General features: G+C 42.0%; 1 protein-coding gene across 11 annotated transcripts in view; it reads left to right on the plus strand.

Annotated features, from left to right (window-relative positions):
* The window catches only part of CRPPA (CDP-L-ribitol pyrophosphorylase A), a 222,658-nt gene that overhangs the window by 70,425 nt on the left and 127,830 nt on the right, over positions 1–24,403 (plus strand). For all 11 annotated transcript variants that reach the window (XR_009462635.1, XM_059728956.1, XM_059728955.1 and 8 more), the window contains one exon: positions 7,307–7,352. Coding sequence is in view for 10 of the 11 variants with exons in the window: in XM_059728956.1 (XP_059584939.1) it covers positions 7,307–7,352 (46 nt within the window). In the remaining variant the exon portion in view is untranslated. The remainder of the gene's footprint in view (positions 1–7,306; positions 7,353–24,403) is intronic.

The raw sequence follows: 24,403 nt of genomic DNA on the forward strand, positions 1-24,403 counted from the left end.
ACAGAAGGACAAGCTGTATCAGCTGTAGTCAAAATCTGTAGTCAATGATTCCCAGGCTATCACTCTTAATGCCGTTAGGTTCAATGTAACCAGAGGAGAAACACTTCCCTGACTTGGCTTTCCACCTAGAGAACTATGCTGATTATAACTCGCTGTCTTCTTGTGCATGAGATAATACCTCTAATTAGCTGACTTCAGAGGCTTTCAGGACCTCATGAGATGTGTGGCACAACCTATTTAGATTCATATAGAGATAGCTGAGGAGTCTACGCACAAATTAGTGGCTATTTTACAGCAGTTCTTTTCCAGGAAGTTGGCTCCACTTGTTAACAAGACAAGATGTTTCTGGCCAAAGTGTCATGCTGGGTGCCAGAAACCTCTGCTTCTGTGGCTAGGAAGGTAAACAAGTGCTATCAGATTCCTTCAAGGTTTTTCTGCACTCAATCAACACCATTCTCATGGGGTGTGATAGCTGCCAACAAAAACCCAAACGGTTTAGAAGCAATCTCACAGACAAGAAGGTAAGAGGTTGAGGCTTGCTGGGCTGAAACCATACTTGTTAGTGAGTCTTCCATTGGAAGACAAACTAGCAGACTCTATTAGCCTGATAGTATGGTCTCATATAGATTCAAAAATCCTATTTCATGTATAAGGTCCTGGATAGTGTTTGTGGCTGACTGGTGGCCCAGACTTCTTCACAAGCAGTGGTTGACATAGTATTATGTTCTGTGGCTGTGGTTTTGGTAATAATAATCTGGCTCCAGTTTCTTCCAGGAGGTAAAAATACAATTAAGGATATCCTATTAGAGGGCAGAACTGCTTAGCTTTCATACTGATTTAAGTCCCACATATAGTTATAATATAGGGCAACTCTCCCACTGAATATATGTGCCTGCCATGAAAAACAAGCCCATAAGCCCCAGGCTAAAAAGCATCCTGATTATCAAGTGCCATATTCATCCTTCTTGTGTAGGGAAACAGAGCTGTTGAGAAAATAGCCATACTCCGTGTGACAGGAAGCTACCTTCTTCAACCATCCTGTCAACCTACCACTCTGCTGGGCAGCAGACAGAACTTCTGACAGGTCTAACAAGAGAATCTATCTGCCAGCCAGAATTCCAGATTTATTTTACACTTTTTGAGAACTGTTGGTTCATTGCAAACAAGCCATGACCAATGTCCAAGGTCCTTCTTTGCAGCACTGCAGCCTAGCCAGTCATTCCCCAGTTTGTATTTGTGCATACAATTATTCTGTCTCAAATGCAGAACTTTGCATTTGACCTTGATGAATTGCATCTGGTTGATTGCAAATCATTTTTTTTCCAGTTTATCCAGGTCATTATGGATCCTAGCCCTACCCTCCATAGTGTCTGCAACTCCTCCCAACTTGTCACCTGCAGATTTGCCAAAATGTGCACCCAATCCCATCATCCAAATTATTAATGGAGGTACTTAACAATAGTGGACCCAATACAGACCTTTGTGGAACCCCACTTTATACCTCCTCCCAACCAGACAGTGAGTCATTGATGACCACTCACAATACTTACTTACTGTGTATTGAATTTGCACATGAGAGTGGATGTATTGAATATCCACATGAGAACCTACATTTACTTTTTGTTGAATTTCCTTTCAACAAATGCTACAGTATAGTCCATGCTGGCCAGCCTGTTAGCTCTTTTACCCACATATGTGGCTGGAATCATTTTTATTTCTGAATGCCCTTGGACAAACACAACCCGAACACTACTGATTCAAAGTATATTGGCATTGGCTTTTATTGATACCAGATATAATTATATTTCTTCCTGCTTGCTCTTTTTGTGAAAAAATCTTTTAAAAATTAGTTTTGCTCACAATAAAACTGGCTTCCTGTGGAGGAAGCAATGGCACAAGTAAAACAGAATCTGTTTGGATGAAAATCACTCTAGGTGGGCAAACAGTAGAAATCTCGTACTGACAGAGGCAAGGGTTGCTATAGTAGACTTCTAGGCTGAGACTTGGAAATAGACAGGGGTGGATCCAGGGGGGATCCAGTGGTGCAGTTGCACCCCTCTTTGCTTCCTGCTTCACCCAAACATTAAAATCAAACCCCTGGAAGGGGGAGCAGCATTTCTGTTCAGATAGTTCTGCGAGAATAAATTAACTTGACTTATCTCCCTGTTTCCTGTTAATCTGTTTCCAGTCCCCAGGTGTTAATGATTCTCTGTCCTTTAAAAATGCTCTTAACTATTCAAACTATCCTTTCTTAGTGAAACTATTCACTATAGTGAAACTATTCACTATTCAAACTATCCTTTCTTCTGCAATTTTGCTGTCTATTAGACATTACCAGGAATTGCTCATTTCTATTTTACAGCTCTGCAGACTCTTTTTAGCTTTAGCTAAAAACATTAATTCAGGTAAAGTGATACTAACTCAGGTGTAGAAATGACTGACAGTAAAATATTAGAAGTACTGTCAAGATGCTTTATTATGCTAGGTTTTGTTCTGTGAATCTGAATGAGACATACATCTAACTATAATGATTACAGAACTAATGACACAATATATTTTGACTATTTTGAATATTTTTGCCTAGTTTTTTAACTTAATATGTAATCTAGCAAATTAGTACATGTTGCACTAGTTATATTTGTTTTTGCTTTTATTTTAAACTGAATAATATAATGCTAGTCCCCTGGCATATTAGTGAAGCCTCTAGTATTTCTTTAACTAGAGATACATGTTGTGCTATACATGATGATGTGCCACACCATCTGTGCCCCCTTTTTCAAAATCTGAGATCCATGTACAGATGGCTAGAAGATTATGGGAGAAATAATGTTGGGTTTGTGTGATTTATGGTAGACTTCTTATCTTTCCAGAGAGAGATTGGCAAGCAAATGCTATTAATAATTGTAAATGAGTCAGTTTTGAATGAGAACAGACAGGTTTCTCTATCAAATGGTTGATGAACTAGCGAGAGGTGAAACTATTTTACATTTTGTTTTAGTAAGCAGGAAGCTTTCTATAGAACTGCTAATTATAAAAAAAATATCTTGCGTTTATTTAGTTTATTTTAGTTCATTAGCAGGATAGATGTATAACTAAGGTTTTAGACTTAAGGAGCACATCCAGACAGGTGGGAACATTTGTTTCCCCAGGGGCAAGTAGCAGGTGCGCAAGGGGGGCCACTGCTACTTGTCCCTGGGGAATGCCTATGCCACATGTGCTCTGGCATGTGGCAGGTTACTCCAGGTGGAGTAAAGGAGGCTGGCCCCAACAGTCTTACCTCAGGTCCTGGGGGCCTTCAGGAGCTGCAGCTGCAGCACTCCTCCAGTAGGAAGCCAGGCTGGCAGCTGCTGTGTCTCTGGCCCTCCAGGCTCTGGTTTTGGGCAGTGTGCATAGCCATCACATGCGCACCCTGCTTTTTTTTTGGTGTGGGTTTTTTTGATCCTGGTATCTCTGTGCAAAGTAGCAGTGCGGGGAACACCTGCATGAGCGGTGTGTGGCACCACAGATGGGTCTGTGGTGCCACATACCGCACGTCCATGCTCGTCTGCATGCGCCCCAGAAGGGAAACTTACAGGAACTCTTAAGAAGTTAGTAATATACTGGATCCAGGAGCTGAAGGAGTTGAATGTGGAAGAGGCATAGGATTACTTCAAATCAAATGCACAACTATTATCTGAGGCTTGCATACCAAGCAAGAGGGGAAAAACTGATAGGGAAGGATTTAAACCTACATATCCTCAAGCAGAATACAAGGGGTAAATTTAAGAGAACTGGGAAGAGATTGATCAACAAAAAGTGTTGTGTTTTGGAGGTCACAAAGTATGGAAATTAAAGAAAACGTTCAAATGTCTACTTAAGGTTAGAAGAAAATTTAAACAAAAAACAAATGGTACTTTAATTATATAAATATAAAGAAAACCAAGAAGGAAGACGCATAAACTATATACTGAGAATGGGTTGGAGACTAAGGATAACTAACCCTAATTCTAAATGAATATTTTGCTTCGGACTCCATAAGAAGTCTGTGAAAGTTTGAGGTATACACATGCGCACACATACATTTTGCCTCATTTAATATCTAATGCTTTGCTTGGATCTAGATAACTAGACCCATTATGTAGTTCTCTCTTTTTTTTTTATTTAATACAGGGACTACTTTTAATATTCTCTAGTCATAAGAAACTACCTTCAAGTTAATGGATTTATTGAAAATGCTAGCTAATGGATTTTTAATTATATGTGTTACTTCTTTCAGTTTTATGTAATGGAGATTATATGGACTGATTTTTTGCAGTAAGCAGTCCAAGGTTTGCTTTTAGCTTGGACGTACTAATTTTCTTTCCCCTAATGGCAGCTATACCATGCCATTATCTTTATATAAACTTTCATACATTTTGGAGTCTGAGAAAAAGTATTCAGTTAGGAACTAATACTAAGAACTTTTATCATAAGCTTGGGGCTTTAGATTTTTGGTCACAAGACTTGTTACTTCTTTACTGTAAATAATTTTTTATATAATTCCTGTTGCGTTGTTTCCACATCACAAGCCTCATCAAGATAATTACCAACAAGTTCACTTGCTGCTTTGTGCACAAGCTACTGTGTTCAGCCAATAACTACAGCTGTGAGAGGGTTCACATAAGACTCCCTCCCTTTAGTTTGCTGAGCAGTCATGTTACAGCTACCTGGCAGGCACAGTGTCTCCAGGAGCGTTGCTTTTCCAGTGAAGAAAGCAGCTTTCCCTGCCTTAAAACTTTCACCCTTATTTTGGGGGTGCTAATTTTGTGGGGAAATGGGCATGTTGTACATAAGAAAATACAATAATACCGTATAGGGTTACCATATTTCCAGTATCAAAAAAAGAGGATACCTACGTGGGGGAAGGGGAGGAAAGGGGGGGAGAGACATATGATTGTGGGGGGAACATGCCCCCCCCCCACACACGTCTCTTTATGTGGGAGTGTCTTGCCAGGGCCTGTGCAGGGAGCATGTGACCCCCAACAGCCAATCACCTTGCCCACTTCTCCCAGCCCCAAGCAGCCAGCCTGGGAAAGCAGAGGCAAAACAAAAACCCAGACATTTCCTTGCATTTTAAAAACCTGCTCAGACATAAGGGTAAGGGGCCAAAAAAGAGGACATGTCTGGGAAAACCCAGACATATGGTAACCCTAAATACTGATAAATGATCAGGTGCATATAAATTAGTCACAAATAAATTTAGACTGAAAACTAGAAGGAGTGCATTCCTGGGATGACCTTCTGAACAAGGCATTTTTCTTGGATATGAAGGAGATCTCATCACTTTGCTGATGGAACAGATGGGGTCTAGTGGCAGAAACGAAAAGGAGTCTCAAGGTGAAATGCAGCTTCCTGGTAATAGGAGGAGTTTGAACATTTGAACATTTTTTGCCATGGGGGTAGGTGGATTGCAGTATTTTAGAGTCCTCTTATTCTTCTTGTATTCTTGTCATAAACTAGATGTTTTTCCTGAATTGTGCACAAGCGATGGCTATTCTGCCATTGTAGTGAGGTCCTCCTTCATACAGGTCTCACCAAGGAGTCGGCAAATAGGCAAATGAGCACATACTCACAGTCTGCACTTCACTGCACTTGCATATATTTATGTTGTTAGGAGTAGGCCCATTTTATCATGTTTGTTTTTGACCATCCAGTTTGTGTGTTCAGGCAATTCAGGCATTGCCATATTGGCCAATCAAGATCTGCCTCTCTTGAATGGTCCTCCTGGGGATCCAGGTCCACTTCAGAGCACCTAATTGCACATAATTTTTTCTTCCATAACCTCAGTCAGGCCCTGTCAGCTGTCATGTCCAGAGGTGCAACACTGGTCACAAAATTCTTTCATGTTTTAAGCCATTTAATTACTTTTGTGTCTGTGTGATCATAGAGTGGATGTCTGGGGTCTTCCATTTGCCATGATCTTTCTTTTTGGCTTGCTGCCTTTCTTCTGATATCAGGTGGTACAGTGCCAGCCAGTAAGTAGAGGCTATCCTTTGGTGTTGGTTTTAGACATGTTATTTCACAACGGCTGTCATTTAGAACTGCGTCTATTTTCTCGGCATGAAATGATTGTTCTGATCATACTGGACATGCATACTCTACAGTGAAGTAGCACAAAGCAATAGCAGTGGTTTGAAATGTAGCTGGGTTCACACTCCACTTTGAGGTGACCGACTTTTGAAGTATGTTGTTGTGGGCTATGACTTTGCCTTTTGTCTTTTCTACTTGTGCTTTGAAGGTATGTCTAACGTAACACTCAAGTACACAGGGTTTGGGTGATTGTAAGTAGTATTCCATCCCAGATGATTTTTAATTTCTGCTTAGCTTCTCAATGGCATAGGTGAAAAGCTGTGACCTGCTTCTTGGTTGGGTTGGCATGAAGCTGGCTCTTATTGCAGTACTGTGAGAGGTTGCTCAGTGTGCATGTCAGTCTGTTCTCAACTTTTGAGGGGTTTTTCAGGGAAGTTTGTCTTTGAGGATCTGCTTTTAGTTTAGAACCAAGGGAATTTGCTGATTCTTGTGAAGACCCTGCATTCAGCTTTTTTCCTTTGTTCGTATTCCTTCACTAAAGCTTTTGCTATGCTTACAATATTTGTTGCAATGTATTATATATAATCATTGAATCTCATGCTTCAGAGTTTTTGATGGTGATCTGTAAGGGGAAGAAGAACTTTTCTTTTTTGCATGGCATAACTTAGGCTTTTAGTTTTTTTACTTTCCTCTGATGCATCAAAGATTAGCTGGAGCTACAGATGAGATATTAAGTGGGGTGCAGTAATAGTTATAAACATGTCAGGTGCCCAGCTGGTCTCTTGTTTATATGCTTAGAGTTAAATTGATTGCCAGGGTTAGAGTTAAGAAGGAATTTTAAGGGAAATTGTACTTGATGACAGAGCTGGTCACGTCCAGTCCTATATTTCTGTATTTTAGCATAGAAAAATAAACCTTGTGCTAAGAAAGGATGAAAGACATGAAATCATGGTGTTTTATCGCAAGAAAAATGTGCTTGTTACAATTCTCTAAAGAGTTTTAAAATGTGCTATGGTTTCAAACTAATTCTCAATAGATCTAGCTGTTTAACAACAGAATGTGGTTCTATAGAATCTCTTGTGATTTTTGCAAGTTTTGTTGTCCTGATTTGCCAAGCATATTTACTTTAATTAAGAAATTGACAATATCATTTGTTTATGGTATTTCAAATATAAAGAATTGCCTTCAGGGCACTATTTTATTGGTTTTACATTCCTTCCTGCTCTGCTAAGTCTAATGAGGTTTATCTGTCCTTTAGGTGACCTACAAGCGGGACCTGTATGCAGCTGAATCGATTATTAAGGGTATGTGTTTGTCCTTGTTACTGTCAGTTCATATATTTCCTAAATGTAACTTAGAATTTAGTGTGACAGTGTTTTAAATGCCTGTAAGAGCAGTTTTATGATCAGAAACACACAACCAGGCATTTGGTTTTGTTAGGATTTTTGGAATTACAATTTATATTGTTAATCATGAAAGCATTTATCTTAATACCAATTAATAAAGATTAAAGGCAATATTCTTACTGTTGTATACATGAAAAAAAAAACTCTCTAGAAAGGTAAAAGTTATAAAATCATGTAATTATTTTTACAGAAAAGAGATGGTTAGTTTATCATCAAATGTAAATGAAATGCAGACAAGTTTGTTAGTTTATATTTCTTATGACTTTTAGTTATTTCAATGATTCGTTTGGGTTGCTGTTTACTTCAGAAAATTGAAAATATATACTCTTCAGAGTTCTTTACTTCTAAGTCTCTTAATGGACAAATGTACAATTCCTTGTTACCCTGTAGTGCTTCAATGATATGACAGATATGAGCTAATTTGTGATAATTTATAAATGTATATTGGCTTAACTATTGGGATGTCTTCATTATATGAATGTACTGAGTTAATTTAAAGGCAGTCTATAAGAAAAGAGGCATAAAAGTTAAAATAAACAAACAAAAACAACCTCTCCCCGTCTCAAGATTTAGCTGCCCCATGGTAAGTCCTTGAGGATTGTTAAAGGATAGAGGAAGAGCCATTATCACAGAGGAGTCTGACTTGATCTCCAGCAGAACTTACTAGACCAGGGGTCAGCAACCTTTTTGGGAGCGGCTGGCCCAATTAATGTAGCCTGCTTCAAAGGCAGGGTGATGCTTACAACCTAGCCACTGCTGCTCCTCCTGCACCCAAATTGCCGGCAGTATGCTTTGAACCCAGCTGCTCCTTTCCCCCCAAGCAGCTGATTTGCAATTGATATTCCAGCTTCGCAGGCCAAATCAAGTAATTTGGTGAGCCAGCTCCATCCTGTAGGGCCAGAAATTGCTGACCCCTGTACTAGACTAGTTTGGTCTAGAAAGCCAAAAGCCAAGAAAGTTGACAAAAAGAAAGGAAATCTGGTAAATTGAAAATAAGTTATCTTTTTAGAGAAGACTAGACTAATGCCAAGATCTGCCAAGGTGTCTGAAGAATTTAGGGTTGCCTGGAGGATGGTAAGCCTTTGAGCTGTTTGCATAAAATCTAGTGTCAGTCTACTCAGCTGAATAAATTAGCCCATGTTGAGCTCTGGACTGCAATAGCTAGATAGCTACCAATACCTGAGTTAACTAATTTAAACATAGCTCAGGTATCTATATACTTATAGATATAGAAGGCAGTCCATAAGAAAAGGGGCAGAAAAGTAAAAACAAACAAACAAAACCCCCAAACCAAATAAAAAGAAACCCCTTCAAGATTTAGCCATCCCATAACAATGAGATCACTTGGGTATCTTTCTGCTACACAGTGGTTTCATAAGACTTCTAAGAGCCTGCATTTTATTGACACAATCGATTTTATTTGCAAATCTCATTATTTATTTTTCTTCATATTTGTTAACTAGAGAATTCCAAGTCTCCTTTTCCCATTAGAATTCCCTAAACATTAGGCTGAAATATTTTGTCTCATGGGTTTTTTTCCTTTTGGCTTTATGATTTCTGTACTCTTGGTTAAGCTTCAGTAACATGGGTGGAGGTGTTCTATCCAGTCTATTATATAAGTTGGTGGCTGGAGCGCTCTCTTGGGAAGTGAGAAATGTGGGTTTAAATCATCTGTGATTGAAGAGGGTCTGTAACCCTGTTCTCTAACTTCCTGTAGGCTGTTACTTAAAAGCAGGCAGTATAACTGCTTACTCTTGGAAGTATGCCAAGGTATACTTGATCACAAGTGAACATATCTGCCTGTTTTGGAGATTGTCAATTGGATCAACCTCCTGGGGCAAGGCAAAGTATTGGGTATTTCAGCCCTTAAGTGTATACAACCAAATGACCAAATTGATTGTGGCCTATATTTAACTCTAAATGAGCTTTTTCTAGAATGAAACAAGCAATTAAAAAGCAAATTAAAAAATGCTTTGATGACTTTTACTCTATAAAATGGATTAACTAACATAAGGTATTGTTTATGAAATAATTGTGCACATAGACTGAATATTTCATGTTTCAACATGATACTAAATCGAGCAGCAATTTTATATACTTGATAAATAGGAATTACATTGGAACTGATAATTTAACTTGAATGATGGCAAAACTAATAAAGGTAATAATAGCTTAGATTTATATAGGATAAAATACACACATGTACACATCACTCTTCAGATTTTTCTCTTAAGTTTTTCTCTTAGTAGCTTTGTATTTGGTACCCATTCAAAGATGCATCTCAAATTATTGGCTTCAGCAACAGGTAGTAGCATGCATTAAGTACGTCTTCCTTGTGATGGTAGACAACCACATATACAATTTACCATCCCTAACTTTACAAAATGTAGGTCCCCTCTACATGTTACTTTTATGCTGTGATTAATATGTTAAAATGGCAAATGAGCCGTAAAAATGTTCCACATAAAATGTAGAACCTTTTTTGGCTGGTTTGTGTGGTGCCTTAAATCTAATGTGTGGTGGGGGCTAACAAGTAGCTGATTGTTAGTTCTAGGGACTGGACTATGCAGGGGTCTAGAAACAGCCCCAGTTCAGTCCTGGACTAGGGACGGACAACCAGCTTATTGTCAGCTATGGCCCAAGGCTGCAGGCAGAGAGGGGGAGCTGTGAACTTTGTTTAAATTTGAATATTATTCTTCAGAATTAAATAAATGTATGCAATCTATAGATAAAATACTGACCGTCTGTTCTAGTGCATTTGAAATGTAAAAGGAAATTAAATAGTACTTTTATGTAGTAAAATAAGGAGAAAAGATCAGACAATATAATTAGACAACAGTACTTCTTTTAATTTCTTATTTAGTGAATACATTCAATCTCCTATATATACACAATAGAAACTAGCTTTAGAAGTGCAATCTCTAAATTGAAGAAATCTAAGCAGTAACCATATAATAAAATATTAAAAAGTAAATTTAAATCTAATTTTAAGTAGCTTAAGCATTTTTTTTATATTCATTAGATCCTAGATCCATAGTTGATGTGAGTGAATAAAGGTAGACTAATTGATGAAATCTGAGAATCAAGCCAAGGCCTTTGTAAGGGAAGTTCTAATTGAGCTAGAATATAATCGGTTCAAGTTTCCCTTTATGTTTGTAGTGCTTATCTGTGAAGCAAAGATCTGCAAAGATGAATTTCCTCCAATAGTGTTAATACATTTTTTGCATTGAGCCAAACCAGCAAACTTGTTCTAATACTATATATATGAGTGGAGACTATCTGAGCTAAGGAGTGTGCGGTCAGGCTTGGGAAGCCTCCCTTTTTGCTAAAAGGCAGCAACATCAAGGTGTGGCAGGAGAGTGAAGGGGAGAGTACCCAAAAAGAGCCAGATCAAACTCAGTGGCCACCCTTGGGACATGCACATGTTACAAACATTTATATATATAAATGTTTGTAACATGTGCATGTCCCATAAATGTTTGTAACATGTGCTTGTCCCGGGGGTGGCCACTGAGTTTGATCTGGCTCTCTTTGGGTACTCTCCCCTTCACTCTTCTGCCACACCTTGATGTTGCTGCCTTTCAGCGAAAAGGGAGGCTTCCCAAGCCTGACCGCACGCTCCTTAGCTCAGATAGTCTCCACTCTAGGCCTTAAGGCTAACTACGTGGCTCCAACTGTCCCTTACACCAAGCCCATGCCTCACAGATGCTATCAGTCATCTCAATCTACAGCCCTCTTGGGCCATGGTCTCAGTCCCTATGACTAGGCCTCCCTACCCTGGTACTTTGCCTACCTTGGCTATTCCCAGGTGCTGCATCCTGCCCCTTCCTGGGCCTTAGGCCCTTAGCCCTAATCTCTGGGCTTTTTTTGCCTGTCTACACCCCTCTCTGGGCTTTGGGTCTCTGCCTTCAATATCTGGGCTTCTTTGCCCTGCCTCTGCCCCTCTGGGCCTTAGACCCCTGGCCCCAATTTCTGGGTTTCTTTTCCCTGCCTCTGCCCCTCTCTGGGCTTTGGGCCCCTGTTCCAGTTCCAGATCTTTTCCTGGACTCTGACAATGCTCCCAGGACTCTGACCTACTCTGTCCCTTTCCTGGGGTCGGGCCTTGCTCCCAGGCCTTTGGCCTTACCCCTGGGCCTATTGGGACCTCCTCCACTCCTCAGTCTCATCCACAACCCCCCAGTGCTGCTTTAGTGCTGTTTATCCCACCTCAACCATTACCCAATTGCTCTGCTGCCCAGGAGCTGTTCTCTTTGCAGCTCTCTGGGCTAGACTGCCTGACCAGCTCAGGCCCTGACGTTATATGCTGGTAGCCTGGCCCCTTGCTGGTCAGGTGACTCCCCTGATTGCCACCTGAGCCCTTCACTGCAGCCTCATCTCCTCTTAAAGCATTAGGCATTCACTAAGTGCCTTGTCACAATATTCACTTAACAAAGAAGTATTTTACTTTTGTTGCTCTATGCAGAGTGGTTTTACCCACAATTTGGTATAGAAATGAAGATACAGCATGTTCAAATATAAGGGGTGTTCACTTAGTCTAATTAGTTCTGTTTATACTAGGGGCAGTTGTGTTCTAGTTAATATTGCCCATCTTCACAATGTACATATATGTGTATTTTGTATAATTTCAGTGTATTCTCACTTACCTTGTTTTCACTGAAGCCAATACAATGTTTTTCAGGTACTGATCATAATTGAATGCCAATGTAAAGTAAAAGTAAAGGACTGCATAGTAATGGATGGGAAGATGTATGTACTCTATACATATAACATTTTGCCATCATCTTAATGTGCAGTGTATCTGTGTATCTTTGTTAGGTACCATGACATCATGTGATGATTTGTGAGAGCCTGGAAGGAAAAATTATGCTGAGGGGAAACCAGCACAGGTTCATGGCAGGCAGATCATGCCTGACCAATCTAGTCTCTTTCTATGACCAGGTTACGAGATGCCTGGACACAGGAGGAGGGGTGGATGTCGTATACTTAGACTTCAGGAAGGCCTTCGATTTGGTATCCCACCCCATACTGGTGAGCAAGTTAAGAGGCTGTGACGTGGATGACTACACAGTCCGGTGGGTGGCGAATTGGCTAGAGGGTTGCACCCAGAGAGTCGTGGTGGATGGGTCGGTCTCGACCCGGAAGGGTGTGGGCAATGGGGTCCCGCAGGGCTCGGTCCTTGGACCGATACTCTTTAATGTCTTCATCAGTGACTTGGATGAGGGAGTGAAATGTACTCTGTTCAAGTTTGCAGATGACACAAAGCTATGGGGAGATGTGGACATGCCGGAGGGCAGGGAACAGCTGCAGGCAGACCTGGATAGGTTGGACAAGTGGGCAGAAAACAACAGGATGCAGTTCAACAAGGAGAAATGCAAAGTGCTGCTCCTAGGGAGGAAAAATGTCCAGCACACCTACAGCCTAGGGAATGACCTGCTGGGTGGCACAGAGGTGGAAAGGGATCTTGGAGTCCTAGTGGACTCCAAGATGAACATGAATCGGCAGTGTGACGAAGCCATCAAAGAAGCCAATGGCACTTTATCGTGCATCAGCAGATGCATGACGAATAGGTCCAAGGAGGTGATACTTCCCCTCTATCAGGCGCTGGTCAGACCGCAGTTGGAGTACTGCGTGCAATTCTGGGCGCCACACTTCAAGAAGGATGCGGATAACCTGGAGAGGGTCCAGAGAAGGGCCACTCGTATGGTTAAGGGCCTGCAGACCAAGCCCTATGAGGAGAGACTAGAGAAACTGGACCTTTTCAGCCTCCGCAAGAGAAGGTTGAGAGGTGACCTTGTGGCTGCCTATAAGTTCATCACAGGGGCACAGAAGGGAATTGGTGAGTATTTATTCACCAAGGCGCCCCCAGGGGTTACAAGAAACAATGGCCACAAGCTAGCAGAGAGCAGATTTAGATTGGACATTAGGAAGAACTTCTTCACAGTTCGAGTGGCCAAGGTCTGGAACGGGCTCCCAAGGGAGGTGGTGCTCTCCCCTACCCTGGGGGTTTTCAAGAGGAGGTTAGATGAGTATCTAGCTGGGGTCATCTAGACCCAGCACTCTTTCCTGCTTATGCAGGGGGTCGGACTCGATGATCTATTGAGGTCCCTTCCAACCCTAACATCTATGAATCTATGAATCATTGATGTTCATGTTGCTGCTGTTCATTGTTTGTATGAAAGCATTTTAAAGCTTTAGTTTAATTCCTTAGTTTTAGTGCTCTTGTTTACTGCGTTACATAGGGAAAGAGGACATAGGAAGGATTATGTGTGTAATAGAGTGGTATCCCTGTATAACTGACAAGACTGCCATAACCCAATGACAATTTATACCATGCTGCTTACTGTGGTTCTGAATATCCTACAACTAGGCACGGTTTGAGGGGCATCTTGTATTTTCTGCTCATTCCAAGAGCAAATCTAGATCCCTGGCTGGTGTAGATCAGTGCAGATTTATTGGAACACATTTGAACTCTGCTAGCTGATCATTTAGCTCATTGTATATATACAGATATACTCTTAATGGAAAGCAACAGATAGGAGAGGATGATCTCCCAATTTATACTCCAGGGGTGGGCAAAATGTGGCCCGTGGGCCGGATGTGGCCCGCCAAGCCATTCTATCCAGCTCACGGGACCCCTAAAAAATTTAGAAAATTAATATTAATTTGTCCTGGGCTGCCTGTCATGCGGCCCTCAATGACTTGCCAAAACTCAGTAAATGGCCCTCTGCCCAAAATAATTGCCCACCCCTGTTATACTCTATAAACGCACACTATCTACTTAGTATAACCTGTTCATAGTCATGGATGCCTGGCAAGGCCCATGTTTCTCTTATGAGAGAGAATGCATAGAGTTGCTCTCTGGTCTCTATTACAGTTCCAGTAAGTTAAATTTGATCCTCTATTAGCAGGAGCTCACATGCTTTGCTTATTTTACTAGCTTTGAATAATTAGTTGCCCCAATATCTCTGGATTCACTTAAAACTAATGAAGAAAATTGCCTGTCTCTTTAATTTTGTGGTTTGTGTTTTAAATTCCATGTTATCCCCAGCTAAATGAAAGTTAACTAAGAACTCAAATGATACAGTTCCTTCAACTTAAGATAATGCCAACACTTTTGTTTTAACAGTAATGAAATCCTTTTAAGCTAAGTTAAAGGCATATGTTTTATGAAAATTGTTACTCATTTGTTTCCAATTAAGAACTTTTATAAACTTTTCTCTGATGCCTGATGAACGGTGTTTGTGCCAGGAAGCTTGCAATTAATGAATTTTTTTTTTTTGCAAAAATCTAGTTGGTAAAATAAAAGATATCACCTCTACCACAAGTCCCGAATACTTTTTCCTCCAGACCAATATGGCTACAACCTCATTGTTTTGGGTTGCATTATGGTCTTGGATATACAGAGCTAGAAGAGTTTATTTTACATAAGACAAAATGTTGAATTTATACTTGTAGCAGTAAAGAGCTTCACTAAGGAACGTTTTTCCTTTCACTTCATTTTTTATAAGAACACTTCTTTAATATCTACTTATTTTTGAGGTGCACTGGCTTTTGTCAGTTCTTCTTTGATTAATAGCCTAATTGTAATTTAAATAAAAGAAAAATGACTGTAACAATAAATATCTAGCTATAGAATGGTGTTTGAAAGAAGCCACAATTTGTCATCTGCCTGTAATTAAAAGCCTGGTTCTTAGTCATCTCCATTACAAATGAATTTCTACCTATGCAAGTAAAGCTAACGAGTACCAAATGCTTCCGAGAAGCACAACTGAGATTTCAACTGCTGCTTAAATGAGACTTGATAATAGACAAATTCCAGCCTGCAAAACTGAACTCTGATGTAGGTAATGAAAACATATATACATACTTTGTTATACCCACACCGATAGTACTAAATCTAAATAATATAAATAGCCTATGAGTCACTGTTTTCTGAAACTCTTTTCTTAAAACTTGCTTCCTATTTTTACTCCTGTAAGTCTTTCTCTTGCAACTGTGTTATGACAATCACAGAACCCCAGCATCATTCTTTTTAAAATAGTAATGTTAATGCTTTTCTTTAGTTCAGCAGGTATTAACTTGCAGAGTATGTAGGCAGAGTTGTACATGCCTATTTTTAATAGTCTATAAGTAAAGAAACCTCATCTTGCAGTCAAGGTGACTCATCTAGAAATGTACTTAAGATCTGGATAATACAAAACATCCTTAAAAAATCTGCAGTTGGACTGCTGCCCCTAAGGTAAGTATCTTTGAACTCTAGTTTGAACATGTAAACTTTAAATGTAGCTTCTCAGTAGAACATAGTCTGATGTAAAAAGAGAGAGAGAGGCAAAAAGGAGAACCTTGCCTTTGGAACTATTTCTGCACACTGCCATGTACTTGCTGGTTGGGCATTTTGCCTGTACACTTAGCTAAGTAGGTACTTGCCCATCTATGTATGTGCATAAATACCAGTTTTACAGGCATATATACAAAAGTAGTGGAAGACATCCAGTCTTAGTTCATAATAATCAAGAACTAAGTATTAAAGTTTGTGATGTGGTGAATATAAGTGAAAACTATTGCAAAAAGTACTTCTGCCATTCCTTTGTTTATGAAGGGGTATAACATTGGATTGAATATTTGGTGAAGCCTCAGGGTGGAGTATTGCACCCTGTAACCATTGATTGGTTTTTGCTCTGGGGCAGTAGGATAGGCAGTAGGTGGAGGTATTGCCCATAATAGGTAGTACTGACTGGAAGCACACCTCTTCCTTATGTGTTGCCACAAATGTTTTATTCTGTATGTGCCAATGACAACAGGGGCAGGGAAATGTTGTACATTGAGTAATTACAGGGAGTTTTTGGTTTATTGTCTTATATGAATAAGAAGTGAAGCTTGTTCTGTGAATCTGAAGACAACTTTATAGCAGTTGTTTTCTTGTTTCTTTTGTCTGAACAGACAGGAGCTTTGTCAGAGATAGTTGTACCTCAGAAATGTTTTCAGGATAAACTATACCAAATAGCCACAGCAGCTTATCCATGTTCTTATCTATACCAGAGGCATTTTATTTAACTCATTTCAGACTTTTGAGTATAAATAGGTTGATGAATGATATGCATTTGGAGAGAGCAAGAATTGAAATGATAGATTTAGGAGGCCGTGATTTGTAAGTATTTTAGAATTTCCTAAATTAAATGGTTCCCTAGGTGTTAGGTGTATACTTTAAATTTAAAAGATTGAATGAGATCCTGGAAAGGAAGCCATGAGAGATGTCATTGAATAATCTGCTGTAAGGCAGTTTGAGTTACAATACCTCAGCATGAAGGGGTCAGGTTAAAAATGAAATTTTAGTTTTAACCTAGATTTTTTTTGCTTTTATAGACATCTTGCCTATGTAAATTAAGTTAAACTTGTACTCTACTTAACTTTTCCTCCCTCTTAAATTTTTTGAAGACTTCAAATATTTCACTCTGCAGGATATAATTTCCATATTTTTAGCACACTTTACAAGATGTTCTTTCAAGTTAATTTGCTCAAAGCACTACTTTTTAGCCAAAACAGAGGTTGCATTGATTTTTATAGGAAACTTTAAAATGTACAAAATCTGTTTGCCTCAAGTTATGAGAACAAATAAATGATCTTAAACACCTTACATACATCATTACATAGTGTTTCAGCATGAACTATGAATTTTCTTACTGTTGATATGTCTATGGCAGTAAAACCAGGAAGCCTGCAGCTCAAATTTCTCAGGATTTGAGTAATGCAAACAAAAACCACTGTTAATGCATGGCCCTCTAATGACATCTGTGCAGGGGTTTTAGGGATGGGGAAATTTTAATTGTTGATGTTGATAAATACTGTTGTATAAATGGAGGTGTGTTTCTGTAAATTCTTATTTTACTGACAGTTGCTGTTGGAAGAATGTGGAAGTGTAACAGCCATTTCTTTTATGTAAAAAAAATACATTTATCTTTATCAAATTCCATCCCTAGAAAATTGAACACACGTGAATTATAGTGCTTTCTTTGTGCTTACAGCAATATTTTTGTTGTGAGTTTCATAATAAGGTTTTGAAATTTTTCAAAGTGAGAAAGCCATACCAAAGAGAAAGGATACTACTTAAAAATTGAGGATAATGTAAAATGTGCATTTTAATAAGTTTTACTGTGGTGGAAAAGACAGCCCCAACAAAGTGCTAAGACGAGTACAGAAGACAGTCCCACCCATATAGCAAGTAAGTTTATGGGCTGTTGTGTATAGAATGTCAAAAGATAAAAGCTGATGAGGGGGTTACTTTTATGGCAATTATAAATATGGCTTAAGTCAAAAATAGCTTTAAGCAGCATCTGAGCTGCCTGATGATATAAAACAAAGGTTTCTGTGTTGGAGAGGAGTTAAAAAAGCCCATAGCAAGTCTTGAGTCCAATCTCAAACTTTATTCAAGCAATCTCTCGTTACTGATTAAGGAAGTCAGGGTTTATCCTAATATATTTTGATGATTGGGGTGGGGATAGAGAATGTAGGGAACTTTAGCTGTTGTATCCTAATCAATTGTTGTACTCTGAATAAAGGTTAAACAGTAAACAGCATTTGGAAGATCAAGTCTGCTATTCCTGAAATTTACTTCATGGTTATGTGCAAAGGAGATGTAGTTATGGAATGAGAATGTGGGAGATATGAAAGCTACAATAGGGGAAAGATATGATCTGATAATATAATAGTGATTAAGAAAGGAAAGACAGTAAAGCTACACATAAAGTAGCATTTGGGGGCAAGGAAGAAGACAAACAATGCAGTGGCAATGAGGTAGAGAGGGAGGGGGCATTACTAATGGTATCATCTCGCCCAGTTAATTTGTTTATGTTCATATTTTCTAGACAATGCGTTATCCCTTCTTCGGATTCATGATTAAAAAAAACACAGATAAGTTTAACCAGGGCTCTTGGCTTTCCAAAATGATATATGCTCCAGTTGCATTTTTTGTTATGTGTAGCCGTATTGGATGATGGAGTGATTCACTGGAGCAGCTTGGCAGAACTATGATTGGGATGGGAACAGTGTTGGAGGGATGAGAAGGTGGTTTTTGTTGCTTGATCTCCCACATGTATGGGGAAAAAAGGAGAGAGGAGTATTTGCTGCATTATGTAGATTGTGCTTAGTGGAGAACAGGAGCCTTGTTGTTATCAGAATTGTCAGAAATGGAGTAGGAACTGAGTGGGGTTTCTGGGTTTAATGGTGGGTGAATAAAAGCATAGTGTTAGATAGCCATGGTGTTGGAGCCCCAGCAGCACCGCAAGAAGCCTGGTATCCTGTGTGTGCTTGGCTGCAGTCATAGGAACAAGTCGCAGTGCTGGGATTCTTCCTGTGGTGCTGCTGGGACTCCAGAGACATAAGTCTTGACTGGTTGCTTGGCTGCAGCTGTGGGAAGGTCTCCACCATCAAAACTGTTGCCTGGATGACCCAGCTTTGCAGGCCAGATAAAGCTTACAGGTTTTCTGTTTGATAACCCTGCTGTAGAGTAACAAAACCCGCTTCTCTCCAGATCTCAGCACTTGCACCGGGTATAGGGGAAAGGTCCAAACACTCCAGAATGGCCACAAAGCAAAACGAAGACCTTTTGAAAAGAGATGGTTCTTACAGGGTGCTGACAGAAGTGCAGCTCTGTGCTCTAACTCATGGCATTTCGCAGAAAGTGCCATGAGTTAGAGCGACCCGCGCTACTGACCCAACAGATTTTCTCTAATGGGTGGGGATGGGGTGGGGGATTGAGCTCCACTTTGTATCTGACCCAGGAGGAGCTGCCTTTCTGCATCCTCTCTCCCCCTAGCCCCATCCTCCACTCCTTCCAGCTCCAGTGCTGTCTGCAGGAAGGGAGGGGGAGAAGGGAGGGGAAAGGGAGCTGGAGGCTGGGGTTTGCCCAGACTGAGCTGGGGGGTGGAGGAAGTGGATCTGCAGCTCCTTCCCCTCCATTCTCCCCCTCTCTTCTTGCAGATAGCACTGTGGGCAGGGCTGGGCTGCATCAGCCAAGCCTCAGTCACACACAGGGACAAACAGAAGTTAATGAAAGTGGTTTGCTTTGGAGCACCTTCAACCCAGTGTATGGTTGTCATGGGAGACTTTAACTACCCAGACATCTCGTGGGAGGAGCGCTCAGCCAAATCTGAGCAGTCGGAAAGCGTTCTCTCGTGTGTGGATGACCTCTATCTGATGTAGGAAGTCTACGGGCCGACTAGAGGTAAAGTGCTGCTTGACCTCATACTGGCAACTGGGGATGACCTAATCAGCGACCTAATGATTGAAGGGAAGCTGGGTGACAGTGACCTTGAGCTGATCACCTTCACCATGTGCCATAAAGTTGGCAAGTCAGTCAGTAATACAGAAGTCCTCCACTTCAGGAAAGCTGACTTTGACAAGCAAAGGAGGCTTGTCAGAGAGGCCCTAAAAGGCCACAACCCAATGGAGAGGGGAAGTCAGGACAAGTGGTTGCTCCTCAAGGGAGCAATCCTGGATGCACAAGCAAAGTCCATCCCATCTCGGAGGAAAGGCAGCAAAAGGGCACAGCAGCCCCCCATGGCTCTCCAGGGAACCGGCAGACCTCCTGCATCTTAAAAGGAAGACCTACAAAGGATAGAGGACTGGAACCGCCACCAAGGAGGAATACTCTGCAAATCAGGAAAGCCAAGGCTGTGATGGAACTCCAGCTAGCTACAAATATCAAGGAAAATAAAAAGTCCTTTTTTAGATATGTGGGGAGCCGGAGGAAAAGCAAGGGCAACGTTGGACCCCTGCTAAACCAGGTGGAGCAACTGACAACTGATGCCCAGGAAAAAGCAAACTTGCTAAATGGATACTTTGCATCAGTTTTTCACCAGTCCCATGGGACGGCCCTGCCCACTGTGGGTCAAGGAGGCCCAGGTGAGGGAGATTCCTTGCCCTCCATCGAAGCTGACCTCATGAAGGAACACCTTGACAGCCTGGATACCTTGAAGTCAGCCGGCCCTGATGGGTTACACCCAAGGGCACTCGGGGAGCTGGCGAGAATCATTGCTCAGCCCCTGGCATGGTTCTTTGAGATCTCTTGGTGCTCTGGTGAAGTGCCCAATGATTGGAAGAGGGCCAATGTGGTGCCCATCTTCAAGAAAGGGAGGAAAGTAGATCCTGCAAACTACAGGCCCATCAGCCTGACCTCTATCCTGGAGAAGGCCTTAGAAGAGATTATCAAAGAGGCCATCCTTAACAGACTAGCTGAAGGCAATATCCAGAGGGATACCCAGCATGGGTTTGTTGTGGGTAGGTCTTGCTTGACCAGTCTCATTTCCTTTTATGACCGGGTGACTTATCAACTGGACAAGGGGGAAGAGATTGATGTTGTATATCTTGACTTTAAAAAAGCCTTCAGTCTGGTATACCACGATCACCTCTTGGCTAAACTGGCTAACTGCGGTCTTGATCTCACTATGATATGCTGGCTGGGGAATTGGTTCCGTGGTAGGACCCAGAGGGTGGTGGTCAACGGGAGCCAATTGTCTTGGTGCGCTGTGACCAGTAGGGTCCCTCAAGTCTCTGTCCTAGGGCCTGTACTATTTAACATCTTCATCAATTATGTGGACATTGGTGTTAGCAGTGGGCTGGCCAAGTTTGCCGGCGACACCAAACTCTGGGGTAAAGCATCCACACCTGAGGACAGGAGGGTGATCCAGGTGGATCTTGACAGACTCATGAAATGGGTGGACGAGAACCTGATGGTGTTCAACACCGAAAAATGCAAGGTTCTTCACCTTGGGAGGAAAATCCTGCAGCATGCTTATAGGCTCGGCAGTGCTACGCTGGTTAGCACTACAGATGAAAGGGACTTGGGGGTCATGGTGGACCACAAGATGAACACGAGCCTTCAATGTGATACTGCAGCTAGTAAAGCGAGCCAAATGCTGGCTTGCATCCATAGATGCTTCTCAAGCAAATCCTGGGATGTCATTCCCCCGTTGTACTCGGCCTTGGTGAGGCCACAGCTGGAGTACTGCGTCCAGTTTTGGGCTCCACAATTCAAAAAAGATGTGGAGAAGCTTGAGAGGGTTTAGAGGAGAGCTACATGCACGATCAGAGGTCAGGAAAACAGACCTTATGATGAGAGGCTGAGCGCCATGGTGCTCTTCAGCCTGGAAAAGCGCAGGCTCAGGGGTGATCTGATGGCCACCTATAAGTTTATCAGGGGTGCTCATCAGGGTCTGGGGGAACGTCTGTTCACCAGAGCACCCCAAGGGATGACAAAATTGAACAGTCACAAACTCTGCCATGACCAATTCAGGCTGGACATAAGGAAGAACTTCTTCACTGTCTGAGCCCCCAAGGTTTGGAATAGACTGCCGCCAGAGGTGGTTCAAGCACCCACTTTGAATGCTTTCAAGACACATTTGTATGCTTATCTTGCTGGGATTCTATGATCCCTGCTGACTTCCTGCCCCTGGGGCGGGGGCTGGATGTGATCCTCCAGAGTCCCTTCCAGCCAAAGTGTCTATGAAATATGAACCCTCATTACATGAGGGTTAATTTGTTGTGTTATGGGCACTTTTAAAGCGCCCTGCAGCCATGCTCTTCTGTCAGGGCATGACTGTAGAGTGCTTTCAAGGGGCCAATCTCATGACAAATGTCACTTCTGTTCCCACAGATTTTAATTATGGACAAATTTGAACTAGTGCTTGTTGGGTATAGGTCATGAGCCTTTCAGTTTATGGCTAAGGACTGAAATGATACATAAACTGGTACAAGTGATAAGAAACCAGTTCAAATCTGTGACAGCAGAAGTTCAGTGCACATAAACTGCTTTCAAAATGGCCAAAACTGATTTAAGATAAACTTGGATGGATGTAGTATCTGACTTAACTGATTTAGGTTAAATCCATTTATTGAACTTCTGTCCCAGATCCCCTCCAGATTCAAATTATCTTAAAGAGATTTTCCCAGAACCCACCCATCCTAGCCTTCAAACAAGCACTGAACCTCTTTAACTTCCTGTGCCTTTCTCCTGAGTGTCACACGTGTGGACCTCTTTAAGAATCTCGCCGTGGCTTCTTGGGTGTCATGGCCAGGCTAGTGGGAGTGGCTTTGGGTTGGATCCCCAGGGGTCTCACCTGCCATGTCTTTGATAAGGGGTTTTGAATCAGGAGGACGATGTCTGGTCCTGTCCCCCTGGTTCTTTCCCTTGGCCTTCCTTGTGACCACCTCTTCTTGTGGCTCCACCTCCCCTACACCCCGCCTAACGCCAACCGTAATGTTGCTTGTTAGGGCCTATGTTCGGGCCCTCCCCAGTACTCACTCCCTTGGGGCTGTGGTTGTTGACCACCGGTGTAACTAGTGCCGAGTGCTCTCTGCAGCCCCTCTCTGCTCTCTCATCTATGCGGAGCCGGTTTCTACCTGGACTGCCGCCTCCCTTGACGTGGCGCTGATTCCCTGAGTTCGGTACCTGCTGTGGGTTGTTTGGTTCAGGGTCCCATCCTTGCTGTGTCCGTCACTGTCCCAGTCGCTGGGGCTACCGGCTCTGGCCCACAACATGTCCGGTGGCGGCTCCTTGGGCCCATGCTGGCCCAGTATTCCTTCCATACTCCCTTCCTGAGGGAGCCACCAAGCCTTCTGCTCCACGCCATCTGGCTCCTCTGACCCTTGTGGGCCAGCCAGGGATGCTCTTTTGGGTCCCCCGGCTCCCTTCCAGGTGAGCCTTTTCTGCCAGGTCTGGCTGCCTGCCCAGTCAATCGCCCTTGGCACACTTTTATAAAACGTGCCCAGGTGGACGCGGGAGCCATTCCCAGCTCCTCCTGGCTCCGCCGCAGGTTTTTTCTTTGATCTTCAACCACGGTGGTTCCAGCCGCCACGGTTTCACTTTTGCCGTGAACAGCTGCTGGCGTGGCATCCCGCCGCCTCCCCTTCTCCCTGTAAGTTTTCCATACAACCTCTCTAACCTGATCATCAGAAGCAGACCTCCTACAGCCCAGAACACACTGAATGGATCCAGACCATGCCATGACAAGAAATGCAAAACCTGCCAACACATCTCTACCACCCCATAATTATCACCATCAGCATACCCGATAACAGAACCATCAGCATTCCTGAATCTTATAGCTGCATGTCCAGATATGTAATACATTTCATCCAATGTGCCAAATGCCCTGATGGAAAATATGTAGGAGAGACCAAACAAGAACTGCGCACCAGAATGAACGCACACCGGAAATCTATTAAAGACAAGAATACCTAATTATAGTGGGGACACATTTCTCACAAGAAAACCACTCTCTCTCTCCAGTCTCTTGGTTCTAATCCTCAAAGAGAACTTACAAAACACTTTTTCAGAGATGAGCCTATGTACTTCACTTCATCAGCCTCCTAGATACAAAAACTCTTGGACTCTATAGACATTGGATTTATGACACATTATAACCTGCCTGACATCTGACTTCTCAGGCACTTCTCCACCATTTACCTGTTACATTCATCCCCCTTCCCTTCCCTTCCCCCCCCAGCCCCCCAATCCCCAGCCTGTCTCTGACCCACTGACTCCTCAGTTTACATCTTCACTGACTGCCTTTCTTGCATGCATACCAGCCTCTGGCCTCTTTACTATTCATTGCATCCTGGAAGAGCACACCCCAACTGCAGATGGCTCCTCAGCCTGATGAAGGGTTTTTAAACGCAAAAGATTTCTAAGAAATTTTTTTCCAACTATTTAAGTTGGTCTAATAAAAGATATCAGATTCATCCAAAGAACCTTGTCTGCCTATGTCCTTAGACTAACATGGCTACAACCTACACATCTTTAATTTTGTTTTCCCAAAGAAAGTAGGTGTAGTGCAGAAGCTGATTTGAGGGTGAACTGATTTAGATAAGGGACTATGGTCTGATCCCCAGGGCTGGGGACGAGTGGGTGGGGCAGGGTGTGGGAAGCATGTACCACTATGGCATATTATCCT

Source organism: Alligator mississippiensis, chromosome 5 (assembly GCF_030867095.1).
Source record: "Alligator mississippiensis isolate rAllMis1 chromosome 5, rAllMis1, whole genome shotgun sequence".
Lineage (NCBI taxonomy): Eukaryota > Metazoa > Chordata > Crocodylia > Alligatoridae > Alligator > Alligator mississippiensis.